This window comes from Dasypus novemcinctus, chromosome 5 (assembly GCF_030445035.2).
Source record: "Dasypus novemcinctus isolate mDasNov1 chromosome 5, mDasNov1.1.hap2, whole genome shotgun sequence".
Taxonomy (NCBI): domain Eukaryota; kingdom Metazoa; phylum Chordata; class Mammalia; order Cingulata; family Dasypodidae; genus Dasypus; species Dasypus novemcinctus.
In genome coordinates this window covers 153,159,775-153,175,188 of record NC_080677.1, presented here as the reverse complement: position 1 = coordinate 153,175,188, position 15,414 = coordinate 153,159,775, and the positions used below count along the sequence as shown (strand labels likewise).

Below are 15,414 nucleotides of genomic sequence, written 5' to 3'. Positions count from 1 at the left end.
ATATCATGAGTTCCCTCAGCTTGGACAGTAGCCTCTGTGACAGTTAAGATGTTAGTACTGCTAGTGCTAAGGGAAACTCTATTTCATTGAACTACCTATAATCAATGGTGGGTCACCCGTGGCCTAGCACACAGATCAGACAGGTCTATTGAATGGAGAAACAGTTTCACAGAGAGCTTTGGCTCCCTAATTAGAGCAATAAGGAAACTTTTCCTTTTCTCTCTAGGCAGTCTGTATTGGTTTTAGGAGACAAAAGTGTTCTACATGCTACACTAAAATGGCCCTAAATGCAGCAATTCCTGTCAGAACATGGGGGTAAATGCAAGTGAGTGTATATAGAGAATACATCAATACCAGTAATATATTTAATAGCATGAGCCATACAATATAGGTTTATAATAGCCTAAAGGACACACCCAGAATCTGACCTGTGTAAGGGTCCCAGTGTTGGTGACCTCATACCCAAATCCAGGGAATATTATCTGTTTCTCCCTCATTCTGTTTCACAGATTGTTAGGATCATAGTTACCTATGCACTAGTAGCCATTTCTCCCTTACCTCCCTATTGAAATCTGACTTTGTTATAAGTTCTCTGGTCTCTCCTGACCACTATACTTGCTTATTTATGAGTGCTCAGAGGTCTGGGTAAAAGTTAGAAGCACCCTGCAATTCATCTCTAGATTCACTGTGAGCATAGCTCTTGTATTCATCATAGGAATGGTCACCATGCAGAAACTATCTTGGCCTCCAGTCAGGCACCCCAAAGCCATTACCTTGCCATGAATTTATTGTGGGGAACCCATTGTATTCTCCTTTGACACCCGATTATTGCCTAACCAGATCTAGAGATCTCTTCAGCAAGTCTTGCCTGAACAGACGGGTGAGGGAGCCCACCTACCATTTTTCTTACTCTCTGCTGGTAAATCTTTGCCAACTTAGCACTGGCTGTTTTTCCCATGCCCAGCAATTTCCTGGTTAAGAAATCTTCCAGGGGTTCGGTTGGTAAATTAAGACAGTGAGTCAAATGGAAAGTAACAAGGCTTTATTCACTTAGCATGATAATTGTATAAGTAAGAGTTTACATAGGAAATGGCACTGGCTTATTGGACTAGGGTGACATTTATCAGTGAAGATGAAGGGTCGGATCATCTCACTGCTATGGAAACCTCATACAAGATGTTCCTGCCATATTTGGACATGGGGATTTGTGCAACGTAAAGACAGAAGATTAGTAGTACAAAAACACCGAATTATAAGTCTGAGTAGACACAAATGGCTCTAGGCCCCAGATAAGGTATTCCCAATTGAAACACCTGAATAGTGTCTCAGCCAAGATCCCCATTCTCCCCATAAAGAGGCCTTGAACAGAATTGCCTGGGCTTGGAATGCAGATGTGTATAAGAGCATGCCTGGCCCTTTGCTGGAGTGGGGTGTCTAAGTCCTTGACTGCAACTCCTTAAGAGAATGCAATGCACCAAGTTTTGTGTGAGGAGTGTAACAATCCCCCCATGAGGACTGCCAGGTGAAGACTTTGTAACTGCTATGATTGGGACTGAAATACCATAACATAGAAATGTGGCTTGAAGTGGACCCCTCATTATAGACATGTACATATACATATTCATACAAATATTTGTATGCATATGCATGTTCATATACATATACAAATAATAAACACACACCCATATACACATATACATGTACACATATGCATGTGCACATATACATGCATATGCATGATTAAGAAACCATGAATTCTCACTCATACCCTCAATTCCAGTTCAATCCCTCAGGGTTCCTTCCTGCCTTCCTCCATTTCATATGTGCTTATCATTTCCTTCACAGTGTGAATCATGACTGTCAACAACATCAACACATTTGCTCATTAGCCCTATCCTGTAATGCTCTAAAATAGTTTCAGAATTATTTAGCTTATACTGCTACAAAACCAAGTCTACTTGGGAATGTTGCTAGAGTTCATGGGTCTAGCTGCTGGGGACTAGGAACTGCCATACCAAAGTGGGAATCCCTGAGCCCAAAGCTCCGCAATTAATGCACACATTTAAAACTTCAGAATCTTTGGACGCCATGCAACAGGAGATACCTCCAGAAGATTCCTGATCAGAGTAGCAACATTTCCACCAGTTTCACATGGGGATGGGATTCTAGCAAGACATCTGACCTGCTCTTAGGCATGGGGGTGTCCGCTCTAGAGAAGAAGGAGGTGGACAGTGAGAATATCCCACAGGAACTACTCTTGAACTTAGGTCACTTGCAGAGCCCCCCACAAAAATGACAGAAGAGCAAGGGGAATGACAAAGATTTTGTGTTTGTCTGCAGGCCCAAGCTAAATTGAGAAAGTTTTCCAGGTGTTTCATGAGACACCCTTTCAAATGAGCTGCTCTTGGGAATCTTTTCCTATTTATGCCCCCCTGAACTCCTAAAAGTGTCCAGTGTGTGTAAGGGATGGTATAGCCTAGCATTTGATGAGTCTCCATGGCAGACCTTAGACCTTACAAGTAAAAATCTGCACCTAGATATGATTGGACAGTTGCTGTCCTGAGGGGTGATTGTCTTCCACTGCCTGTGATCATTTATGGACCAACCAGTGGATGAGCATTTCAGTCCTTTTTGAATACAGCACATGGACTTCTCGAGCTCTGTAATTGATGTGTCTACTCTCCATGCCATTCTGTCTCAGTGCTCCAAGTTGCAGAATCTAAGCCTGGAAGGCCTGCAGCTTTCAAATCCCATTGTCAATTATCTTGCACAGAACTCAGATTCATTACAACAAAACCTTTGTGGGTGTTGTGGATTCTCTAAATCTGCTGTGATAACTCTGCTAAGCACCTGTTCCAATTTGGATGAGTTGAACTTCTTGGTGTTTTGACTTCACTGAAATGCATGTGCAAGTTGCTGTGGCACATGTATCAGAGATCATCACCCAGCTGACTCTTAGTGGCTACCAGAAGAAACTTTCAGAGATCTGATGTCTCTACCTTAGCTAGAAGATGCCCCAGTCTTGTCCACCTAGACTTAAGTGATAATGTCATACTAAAGGATGATTGCTTACAGGAATTTCACCAGTTCAACTTCCTCCAGCGCCTATCACTTAGTTGATGCTAAGACATAATATCTGAAACTTGACTTGAACTTGGGAGAAATTCCCACACTAAAAACACTACAAGTTTTTTTAATTGTGCCAAACAGTACCCTTCAACTGTTAAAGGAAGCCCTTCCTCATCTACTGATTAATTGTTGCCATTTCACTACCATTGCCAGGCCAACCATTGATAACAAAAGAATCAAGAAATATGGGGCATTGAATGCCTACTGACATTGTACAAGCCCAGTTGTCTATGAAGTATTTTTTGCAAGATGGTGTCTTGTATTTTATGTGGATCAGAAAAAATAGGCAGGTAGCCCAATTGCTGGAGCCCTCAACTCTTGCCCTCAATACGTTTCCTTCTAGGTCCCTTTTGCCTTTATTTTGCAAGTGTATGAGGGCATTAGAGAACCATTTCAGAAAGAAGAATTTGAAGTGTTGCTTGTTTTTGGAATGATTATAAAAGCTTTGAAATAGCCATTTTCTTAAAAAGGCCTTTTTGAAATTTTAGGAAAATGATCCTGTAATTTCAAGGCTTCTGTGAAGAACAACATTTCAGCTACACCTCTTCCAAGTGTCCTTCTTACTAAGTCTATTTAGAACCAAGCTAAAAATCTTGACTGGTAAAGTTTTCATAGGCTGTATGCTAACTTACCTTTTTCTATTTAATTTTTTAGTATTGTTTTATAAGACATAGATTGGAAAAACAATAAGCTATTTGTATTGTGAGCTGAACAGAAATGAGACTTGTAGCATAGTTATATTTGAGGCAATTCTGGGGAAACAAAAAGGAAAGTCAGCACTTCAAGCTTGCCTTTAGATTTGAAATTAGGTCCATGGAGACAAATATCCCTGTGTAATTCACCTTAAAAATCTTAAAACTAACAACAGAAAGCCCCAGACATGTAGAATTGATATAGAATTTGAAGACTTAAGAGGGAATTTTCTGGGAAACGGACTTTGGCCCAGTGGTTAGGGCGTCCGTCTACCATATGGGAGGTCCGCGGTTCAAACCCCGGGCCTCCTTGACCCGTGTGGAGCTGGCCATGCGCAGTGCTGATGCGCGCAAGGAGTGCCGTGCCACGCAAGGGTGTCCCCCGCGTGGGGGAGCCCCACGCGCAAGGAGTGTGCCCGTGAGGAGAGCCGCCCAGCGTGAAAAGAAGGTGCAGCCTGCCCAGGAATGGCGCCGCCCACACTTCCCGTGCCGCTGACGACAACAGAAGCGGACAAAGAAACAAGACGCAGCAAACAGACACCAAGAACAGACAACCAGGGGAAGGGGGGAAATTAAAATAAATAAATAAATCTTTAAAAAAAAAAAAAAAAAAAAGAGGGAATTTTCTAAAATGACAGGTTAATTTGAAGTATCCTTTAAGTTGCATAAGTTATTACATTCTCAGAATTCTAAATAAGTTGAGGAAATATAATTGTGGTTTCCTAATTTTATGATCAAATTATGTTAACATTGGTTTAACTTTAGCTTTTAAAATGGCTTGCTTTTTTTAGAAAGGTGAGATTAACCAATCAGTCCCTATTCTTGAAATGTTGGCTAGAATGCTGAACTGAAGCTTTCCTTTATCGCTGAGGTTATTTTTATATTACTCTTTAATAAAAAATTTTCAATTGCCTTTTATCATTGACCTCCACAGCAATTGTTTGAAACTACCCATTTCATAAGGTTACTGGACCTAAAGTTCCCTAGGAGGAACTGCAGGTTCCTTTCAGTTGGAAAAATACACTAGAAGCAGATACATGGTCCATGTAGCTGCAGAGCAGTAAGCATGACTAGCACCTATGTAAAAGTTAAGACTCAGGTGCTGAACTTTTTGATAGCATCAGTGCTTTTTTAAAAACTGGTACATAGTAACAAAAAGATTACATTATGCTTTAAAAGCAATAGTTTATTCTTTAAATTGATGACCTCCCAATGTGTTCAAAATGAAACAGTAAAACCAAAACTCATCTTTTCTATTACATTAGCTGGTCTTTTTATTTTATTTGTGTTTTTCAAATGTGAGAAACAATAGTATGCAGCACCCTTGTCTGCTCAGACCTAAGGAAAAACATATTGGAGTAGTGTTGTACAGGAAATGATTATGTTTCAATTCATTAGTAGGTAAAAAGTGCAAAATACTACTTGAAATTATTGCTTACAGATTAGTGACAAGGGCTAGTGACAGGATCCGGTTGGCCTGTGGCTTCTGGGTGCCCTCAGATATATAGTACTTCTGAACTTAAGTCTAGCCATAAGCTATTTTGCTAAGGTGTCAGGGTAATCTGTATTTTTGTATGTGATTTCTACTTTTATAGATTTTGTTTTAAAATAAAGCACCCTTTTATAAAAATGACAACAAGAAGAAAACCCAAACCAAATCTACTTAAATTTTTCATTTTTAATGCTGAAGATTATTTTATGAATCCCAAAAAGAGAAATATTATGTCTGTAAACAAATCTATTTCTTTGGGTGTGATATTCTTTGATTGCATTAAATTCAGTTGATTAGATTTCTTGATAAGATCACTTTAGGGCTTCTGATTGGACTAATCAGTGAGGAATGACTCAGGTTGGGTACTCACTGAGGCACAGGAAGAGAAAGCTCTGCCATTTTTGATCCTGCCATGTGATAAGGTTCAAACAGCTGAGGTTCTGGGGAGAGATGAACCATTTGCCCAATAGCTTACAGCTGAAATTGGGAAGAGCACAGACCCGCTGAGAGAGACTGATATAGGAGACCCAGAAAGAAAAAGGTCCTATGCTGAAAGAGATTTCTACTGGATCATTTAAGCATGAATCCTCAAGAGGCTAGACCCATGGAGCTGAAGAGGAAAGGGTGAGCCTGGAGGGGAAGGCTGAAACCAGGGCAGAGATCAGTGGCCTCTTGCTTTACCACCTGGCAACATGCCAGAATTAATAGTGGCTAACTTCGGTGAGAAAATATCTCTGATGGTGCCTCAGTTTGGACTTTTCATGGCCTTGGAACTGTAAACCTTTCCCCCAAATAAATCCCTTTTTAAAAGCCAACAGATTTCTGGTACTTTGCATCAACACCCTTTGACAAACTAAAACATAAAGTACAATTTATGTAAAAAGGAATTCCCTCCCTCTATATTTGTCAATTCCCACATGTTCCTTATAGGTACTCAACTAAGTGTTTTGTTTTTCTTTCCTGTCTTTCATTTATAAAGGCAAATATCTCTCCTTTTTTCTCCCTCTATTTTTCTCCTGCACTTTCATACTAGAAAGGTACCATAACATATCTTATTAAGGTTTTGGGTTTTTTTTTTTTTTCACTTAACATTATTTCCTGTAAAATCCTCCATGTTTTAGGAATGCTTTTCATTTCTTTACGGTGGTAGGTATGTCTGTTTGTACCACATTGCATATGTTGGTGTTACTATGCTATAGTTTATACTATGTTCTTTAGTTTATTCAACCAATCTCCTATGCTCAAACTTTCAGATGAATGTGAATATTTTGCATACTCAAATAATGCTGTAATAAATGACCATATATATATGGTATGCATTTTCATTTTTTGATTTATGAATGTGTATTAACCTAAAGTATAAATAACCTAAGGAAACTAGAGACCAATATAAAATATATTTGATGCCCAAAAGATTTTTAAATGAGACCTGCTGCAAACATATCACAATGTTCATATCAGATCTAACAATATGGTAATAGTCATAATTTGATAACAATGGGAGAAAATGCTGCTGCATACTTGTATAAATTTGAGATCTAGAGCGCTCATAATATATCTGTTTTTCTATTTAGTGGGTTAAATTCATTTCTTTATGTAGGTCTTGATGAAGTGCCAGATGAAAACAACATGTTTGAACAACAAAATTCAGTGTCAAAAACCCAAATGAAAGAAAAGAAACAAAGAACTTCCAAGGGGAAAACAGTCAATAGTAAGTATAATAATTTTAGATAACTTTCAATTATTTTGTATTAAAATCACCAGAAGAACTTTTTTGTTGGGTTCATGAATATGTACTTGAGCACATATATGTTATAGAACTTGGCAAATCTATAGCTAGTTTTTTGAGAAACTTGCCAAACTGTCCTCCAGAATGGCTGGATCCTTCTGCATTCCCACCAGCAGTGGACAAGTGTTCCCATTCCTCCATATCCTTTCCAACAACTGTAGTCCTTTGATTTTTTGATAGCTGCTAGTCTTATGGGAGTAAGATGATATCTCATTGTAGTTTTGATTTGCATTTCCCTAATAGCTAGGGATTTTGAGCATTTTTTCATGTGTTTTTTAGCCATTTGTATATCATCTTTGGAGAAGTGTCTGTTCAAATTTTTTACCCATTTTTTAAGTGGGCTGTTTGTCTTTTTATTTTCAAGATATAGGAGTTCTTTATATATGCAAGATGTAAGTCTCCTATCAGATATATGGTTACCAAATATTTTCTCCCATTGTGTAGGCTCTCTTTTCACTTTCCTGACAAACTCCTTTGAGGTACAGAAGGCTTTAATTTTGAAGAAGTCCCATTTATCTATTTGTTCTTTTGCTGCTCGTGCTTTTGGTGTGAAGTTCATGAAGCTGTTTCCAATTACAAGGTCCTGTAGATGCTTCCCTACTTTGCTTTCCAAGGTCTTTATGGTCTTGAGTCTTATATTTCGGTCTTTGATCCATCTTAAGTTGATTTTTGTATAAGGTGTAAGTTGGTAATCCTCTTTCATTCTTTTACATATGGATATCCAGTTCTCCAGGCATAATTTGTTGAATAGGCCATTCTTTCCCAGTTAAGAGGGTTTGGTGGCCTTGGCAAATACCATATGGCTGTATATATGGGGATCAGAACTCTCAATTTGGTTCCATTGGTCAGTGTGTCTCTCCTTGTGCCAATACCATGCTGTTTTCACTACTGTAGCTTTGTAGTATATTTTGAAGTCAGGTAGTGTGATTCCTCCAATTTCATTCTTCTTTTTCAATATGTCTTTGGCTATTCGGGGCCTCTTTCCTTTCCAAATAAACTTCATAATTAGTTTCTCTAGTTCATTAAAGAATGATGTGTTGATTTTTATTGGGATTGCATTGAATCAGTTTGGTAGGATAGACATCTTAATATTTAGTCTTCCTATCCATGAACAGGGAATATTCTTCCATTTATTTAGGTCTTCTTTGATTTCCTTGAACAGTGTTGTGTAGTTTTCTGTGTATAAGTCTTTTATATCTTTAGTTAAATTTGCTCCAGGTATTTGCTTTTTTTATTTACTATTGTGAATGGTATTTGATTCCTGATTTCCTCCTCAGATTGCTCATTATTGGTGTACAGAAATGCTACTGATTTTTGTGCATTTATCTTGTAACCTGCAGCTTTACTGAACTCCTTTATAAGTTCTAGAAGCTTTGTTGTAGACTTCTCAGGGTTTTCTATGTATAGGATCATATCATCTGCAAATAGTGAAATTTTGACTTCTTCCTTCCTAATTTGGATGCCTTTTATGTCTGGTTCTTGCCTCAGTGCTTGAGAAAGTACTTCTAAGACTATGTTACATAGGAGGAGGGGTGGTAGTGGGCATCCTTGTCTTGTTCCTGATCTTAGAGGGAAAAATTTTAGGATTTCACCATTGTAAATGATGTTAGCTGTGGGCTTTTCATATGTACTCGTTATCATGTTCAGAAAGTTTCCTTCTATTCAGATCTTTTGCAGTGTTTTTATCAAGAAAGGGTGCTGTATTTTGTCAAATGCTTTTTCTGCATCTATAGATATGATCATGTGGTTTTTTCCTTTCAATCTGTTTATGTGTGGTGTATTACATTAATTGATTTTCTTATGTTGAACCTCCTTTCATACCAGGAATGAACACCCCTTGGTCATACTGTATAATTTGTTTAATGTGTTGTTGAATATGATTAGCAAGTATTTTGTTGAGGATTTTCACATCTAGGTTCATTAGAGAGATTGGTCTGTAATTTTCCTGTCTTGTGGTGTCTTTGTTTGGCTTTGGTACTAGAGTAATGCTGGCATCATAGAATGAGTTAGGCAATCTTCCTTCTGTTGCAATTTTTTGGAAGAGTTTAAGCAAGATTGGTGTTATTTCTTTACAGAATGTTTTGTAGCATTCACCTGTGAAGCCCTCTGACCCAGGGCTCTTTTTAGTTGAGAGGTTTTTAATGACTGATTCTATCTCTTTACTTGTGTTTGGTTTGTTGAGATCATCAACTTCTTCTTTTGTCAATGTAGGCTGCTTATGTGTTTCTAGGAATTTGTCCATTTCCTCTAAATTGTCATTTTTGTTGGAGTATAGTTTTTCAAAGTATCCTCTTATGATAATCTTTATTTCTGTAGGATCACTGGTGATACCTCCTTTCTCATTTCTTATTTTGTGTATTTGCATCTTCTCTCTTTTTTTCTTTGTTAATCTAGCTAACGGTTTGTCAATTTTATTGATCTTCTCAAAGAACCAGCTCTTGGTTTTGTTTATCTTTTCAAGTGCTTTCTTATTTTCTATTTCATTTAGTTCTGCTCTTATCTTTGTTCTTTCTTTCTTTCTTTCTTCTTCCTGTGGGGTTAGTTTGTTGTTTTTAAACTAATTCCTTCAAGTGTGCATTTAGTTTTTCAACTTTATCTCTTTCTTCTCTTTTGATTTATGAATTTATGGCTATAAATTTCCCCTCAGTACTGCTTTTGCTGCATCCCATAAGTTTGGATATGTTTTGTTATCATTTTCATTAGTTTCAAGGTAGTTATTAATTTCTTTTGAGATTTCCTTCTTGACCCACTGTTTTTCTAAGAGTGTGTTGTTTAACTTCCAAATCTTGGTGCCAAATCTGGGTCTCTGGCCCTTGCAGATTTCCAGCTTCATTCCACTGTGGTCAGAGAAATTATTTTGTATGATTTCCATCTTTCTGAATTCACTGAGACTTTTTCTGTGGCCTAGCATGTGGTCTATCTTGGAGAATGATCCATGTGCACTTGAGAAGAATGTATATCCTGCTGTATTTGGGTGTAATGTTCTGTATATGTCTATTAGGTCCAGCTCCTCTAATATATTGTTCAAAGTCTTTGTTTCTTTATTGATTCTCTTTTGAGATGTTCTGTCCAGAGTTGATAGTGATGTATTAAAGTCTCCCACTATAACAGTAGAGGCATCTATTCCTTCACTTAGTTTTCCCAGTGTTTGCCTCATGTATTTGGAGGCACCCTTATTAGGAGCATAAATGTTTATGATTGTTCTTTCTTCTTGAAAGATTATCCCTTTCACTAATACGTAGTGTCCATCTTTGTCTCTCACAATTGTTTGCATTTAAAGTGTATTTTGTCTTATATTAATATAGCTACTCCTACCCTTTTTTGGTTATTGTTTGCTTGTAAGATAGTTTTCCAGCCATTCACTTTCAACCTCCTTGAATCCCTGGGTCTAAGATGTGTTTCTTGCAGACAGCATATAGATGGGTCATATTTCCTTACCCAATCTTCCAGTCTGAGTCTCTTGCCAGGTGAGTTTAATCCATTGACATTCAGTGTTATTACTTTCAAGGAACTACTTATATTAGCCATATTTTCTTTGGATTTGTGTTTGTCATATTCTGTTTGATTTTCTTTTTCTGTTTTTGTCTTTTTAGTTGCTCTTACACTCTCCTCCAACTCTTTCTCGTTTTTTTCTTTCTTCCTGCAGAACTCTCTTTAGTATTTCTTGAAGGGCAGGATTCTTGTTGGCATACTCTCTTAGTTTCTGTTTGTGAATATTTTGAACTCTCCATCATTTTTGAATGCTAACTTTGCTGGATAGAGTATTCTTGGTTGGAATATTTTTTCTTTTAGTACCTTGACTATGTCATACCACTGTCTTCTTGTCTCCATGATTTCAGATGAAAAATCAGCACTTAATCTTATGGAACCTCCTTTGTATGTGATGGTTCTCTTTTCTCTTGCTGCTTTTAGTATTTTCTCTTTGTCTTGAGCATTGGATAATTTGACAAGTATATGTCTTGGGGATAGGCCTGTTAGAATTTATGTTGTTTGGGGTACATTGTGCTTCCTGGACATGTACATCCATCTCCCTCAATAGGTTTGGGAAGTTTTCAGCCATTATTTGCTCCAACACCCCTTCTGTCCCCTTTCCCTTCTCTTCTCCTTCTGGGATGCCTATAATATGTATGTTTGCGCATTTTGCATTGTCATTCAGGTCCCTAAGCCCCTGCTGGATTTTTTTCTATCTTTTTATTGACCAGTTCTACTATCTGTTTGATTTCAGATGTACTGTCTTCCACATCACTTAATCTCTCCTCTGCCTCTTCGAGTCTGCTGTTATTTGCTGAGAGTGTATTTTTGATTTCTTGAATTGTGCTGTTCATCACCATCATATCTGTTATATTTTTGTGTATAATTGCAATTTCTTCTGTATTCTCTCCAATTTTCTTCATATTCTTAATCTCTTCTTTCATCTCATCAAATTGGTCCCTAATATATGTTTTGAGATCTTCAATTACTTGTTTGATGTTCTGCTCCTCTTCCTCATTTTTAGTTTGTTCATCGGTTTGGGGCATGTTTTTCTGATTATTGGTTTGGTTTGTAGTTTTTTGTTGCTGTCTGATCATCATTTTATCTTGATGGGTTTAGTCAGTTGCTTAGCTTCTTTGTCTAGTTTGGAGTTTAATTGTTGTTTTTGCATGCATGTTAAGTCTTCTCTTTGTCACTTGGTTCTTCTTATTCTATTTCCTTGTTGTTGGCTAAGTTCACTTGAAGGAAAATATTAGGGCCAGAGAAAGCAAAAGGAGTAAGAAAAGAAAATGAATAATAGTAGTGTTGATAGTAAATATTAACAAGGAACCTTGTAAGATATAGGAGAATAGTTATTAGACTCATGTAAGGTATATAGAGTTATAACAGTAAGAAATGTAGAGTATGTAAGAATCTGAATATGGGGAGGAATACAGCATGAATTAAAAGGCCTGTGTGTTCAGGAGAGAGGGAAAGAAAAAAAAGAGGACAATAAAATAAAGAGTGAATATAAGGCAGAAAACAGAACAAAGGTATTGGTAATAAAAAGTCAAAAAAATAGGGGGGCAAACAAAGAGAGGTGTAATGTAAGAGAAACAATGAATGATGGAGGATAGAAAGATGTAGAGGAAAGGGAATAATGTTGGTGGCCAAAATCAATACACACAGAAAAGAGTAAATGGAGGATGAGGAAATACAGTAAATGTGAAGCTCTCCCTGCAGCACCTACTGTAAGAAGAATAAAAAGCAGAGAGAAAAGGAAGAGAAAAAAGGGACAAAAGGGAGTGGAGAAGTAAACAGGAAAAAGAAAAAGAAAGAAAGAAAAAATAAAGGAAAAAGGACCTTGGAGGGATAGAGGAAGGAAAAACCAACCAAATACCAGGGAAGTTTCAAGCAAGGAATCCTGTTTGTAGTTAAATAAAACACTTAGGAATCTAACGTTCCCCCTTTTCTTCCTTCCTCACTTCCCTCTCTCCTAGGGCAGCAGGAAAGCTGCCTGAGAGGTCTGGTAGGAGATTCAAGTGGGTCCTTGTTGAATCAGCTCCACACAGAAAACAATGACTCTTAATTTCCAGAGAGAGAGCCCCCACACCTCACCAGGAACCCCAAGTATGCTACTGAAGGCTTGGAAAGCACCTCCTACAGTCCCTCTCCTTTAAGTGTTCTATGAGAGGGCTTATTGATTTTCTGACTCCACCTTCTCTCAGGCCAAGTTTCCTATACCAGGGTATATGGGTGAATTGGGCTTTCTCAGCAGATTCGCCACTCCTTTCTTCACAGACTCTCCTCCAGCCAGCTGGTATTTTCCTCCAAGTGCAAAAAAAAGAAAAGAAAAAAAAGGGTGGGGGACGAGGAAACACCAGAAAATCGAACCCACACTAGCCAGGCCCGCCTATTGCACCCCGCACTGAATCCCTCCCACATGGAGTTAGTCCAAAACTGGAGGGCTAGGGCAATCCCGGACCTCCGGGAGTGCTGGACTTGGGAAAGGGGAGTCCGGGACACTGCAGACCCAGGGCACGTACGTCCATGGAACACGGACCTGGGGACCATGCATCCAGGGACCATGGAGCCCAGGAATGCCCCGCAGTACCGACAGTTCTCAGGAAACACCATGGGCACCAGCCCAGGGGAAGGGTCCCATCAGTCCACAGCTTCTGACCTCTGTACTTGTAAGCTGCAATTCTACCTTTAGCAAGCACCACCTCTGCCACTCTCTCCAAATCTATGTCCACACACCCTCCAACCTGTAAGCCCCCAAGACAGCCCGCTCCGGCAAGACTTCAACCCCACTTGGCCACCTCTTCGCAGGAGAGACTGTAAGGTGCACTCACTCAGACGCCATCTTGCCCTGCCTTCTCCCCTATTGAATTCTGACCTTGACATATTCCTCAGTATGGCAGTTTGAGATTATTTTATGAATCCCAAAAAGAGAATGATTATGTTTGTAAACTAATCTATTTTGGGTGTGATACCCTTTGATAATATTGGATTCCATTGAGGGGGACTTGATTAAATTACCTGTTAAGAGTAGGGGTTTGATTCAACCATGTCGGTAAGTTGAGTCTCCACTACCTTAGTGGGTCTATATAGACACACAGGAAGAGAGAGAGAGAGCTCCAAAGACACCAGAGGAGAGAACTTTTTCTTGTGACAGAAAGGAGAAGGCTCAAACAGCTAAAACCCCAGGGAGAGATCCATTTGCCTCATTGCTAACAAAGACTGTTGGGAAGAGAGCTGAGACTGATATAGAAAGCCTGGAAAGAAAGAGCCCTATGCCAGGAGAAAGAGGAAGCCCTGAGAGACAAACCCTATGTCAGCGCAGCTGAGCTATAGGAAGCCCTGAGAGACAAGCCCTAACCAGGAGAGAGAGGATTGGAAGCCCTGAGGGAAAGGAGAGACCATGCAGAAATCAGTGACCATCTTGCTTCAACACAAGGCAATTGACTTTGGTGAGAAAGCAACCTTGAGCTGAACTCTTCACAGCCTTGTAACTGTAAGCTTTTACCCCAAATAAATACCCTTTATGAAAGCCAACAGATTTCTGGTATTTTGCATCAGCACCCCTTTGGCTAGCCAATACAGATGCTGATGCAAAGTACCAGAAATCTGTTGGCTTTTATAAAGGGTATTTATTTGGGGTAGAAGCTTACAATTACCAGGTCATAAAGCATAAGTTACTTCCCTTACCAAAGTCTATTGCCACATGTTGGGGCAAGATGGCTACCGATGTCTGTGATGGTTCAGGCTTCTTGGGTTCCTCTCTTTCTATGGCTCTGTTTCTCTCTGGGCTCAGCTGTTGTGCTTGCTCCACAAGGCCAGCTGTAGACGATTAGGCGAATGGTTCTGTCTCCCTCTCCCTGTGGTTTCTCCTGTGTCTAAGGAGCCATCTCTACTCCTCTGTGTTCTTCTCCTGTGTGTCCCCTTCCCAGGCTCCATCTCAAAACTCCCAACTCTGTCTTTTGCCATGTCTTTTATCTGTGAGTCCCCACCCACCAAGGGGCAGGGAGTCAATGCCCTGACAAAGTCATAATCATAATTTAATCAATTAAAAGGGACACCTCTGATATACCAGTTTACAAACATAATCTAATAGCTATTTTTGGAATTCATAAACAATGCCAAACTGTTACAGTATCCCTTTGGCAGACTAATACACTCAGCTCAGCCAGGAGTTGGGAACAATAGAAAGGACCACTGATCCCTCAAAGAACTGAAGGGATCATGAAAATAATCCAGTGGTACTCTCCAAAAATTCTGTTTGGAATCCGTTAGTACTCTTCTAATTGGTCTGGCTGGTGATGAGTCCTGTGGAACCGTCATTTCTTGCTAATGGTCTACTAGTTCCCTCTACGAGTACCATCAGGTATTTTATTTCTTGGAAAAGCATTTTTCCCTAGAAAAGCATTTTTGCTTAATTGATCAGACTGCCTGCTGGGCCAGTTTGTCAGAGAGGTTGCCAAGTTTTTATTTGGTGGTTAAGACAATGAGCCAGTTTGAAAGTCACAATTAAGTCTTATTTCACTTACTGCTCTGGTATAAGTGAGAGCTTAAATAGGAAAGAGCGTCACCTTACACTTGTTCCAATATTCCCTACAGAATGGCACAAATAAGGATCACATTTATCAGTGCAGACTGGAAGGGACCATCATACTACCAGGGAACACCAAACCATGACTCTTCCCTTTTTATGGGCCCAGAGACCAGAGGATAAAAATTAGGGCTAGAAGTAAAAAATTACTGACTACTGAAGCAGAGTGAACAAAAGTGTCTTCAAGCTTCTCTATAAGCTGGTATCAGTTGAGGGTCCAAATTGTGTCTTTGTCTAGGCCCTAATTCTT

At 39.1% G+C, this 15,414-nt stretch overlaps 1 protein-coding gene and 1 pseudogene across 14 annotated transcripts in view; both read left to right on the top strand.

Annotated features, from left to right (window-relative positions):
* Window positions 1-15,414, top strand: part of CCDC7 (coiled-coil domain containing 7) — a 568,294-nt gene that overhangs the window by 262,931 nt on the left and 289,949 nt on the right. For all 14 annotated transcript variants that reach the window (XM_058297711.2, XM_058297712.2, XM_058297715.2 and 11 more), the window contains one exon: window positions 6,914-7,024. In XM_058297711.2, the coding sequence (XP_058153694.1) occupies window positions 6,914-7,024 (111 nt within the window). The remainder of the gene's footprint in view (window positions 1-6,913; window positions 7,025-15,414) is intronic.
* Window positions 1,090-5,606, top strand: LOC139438999 (S-phase kinase-associated protein 2-like; annotated as a pseudogene).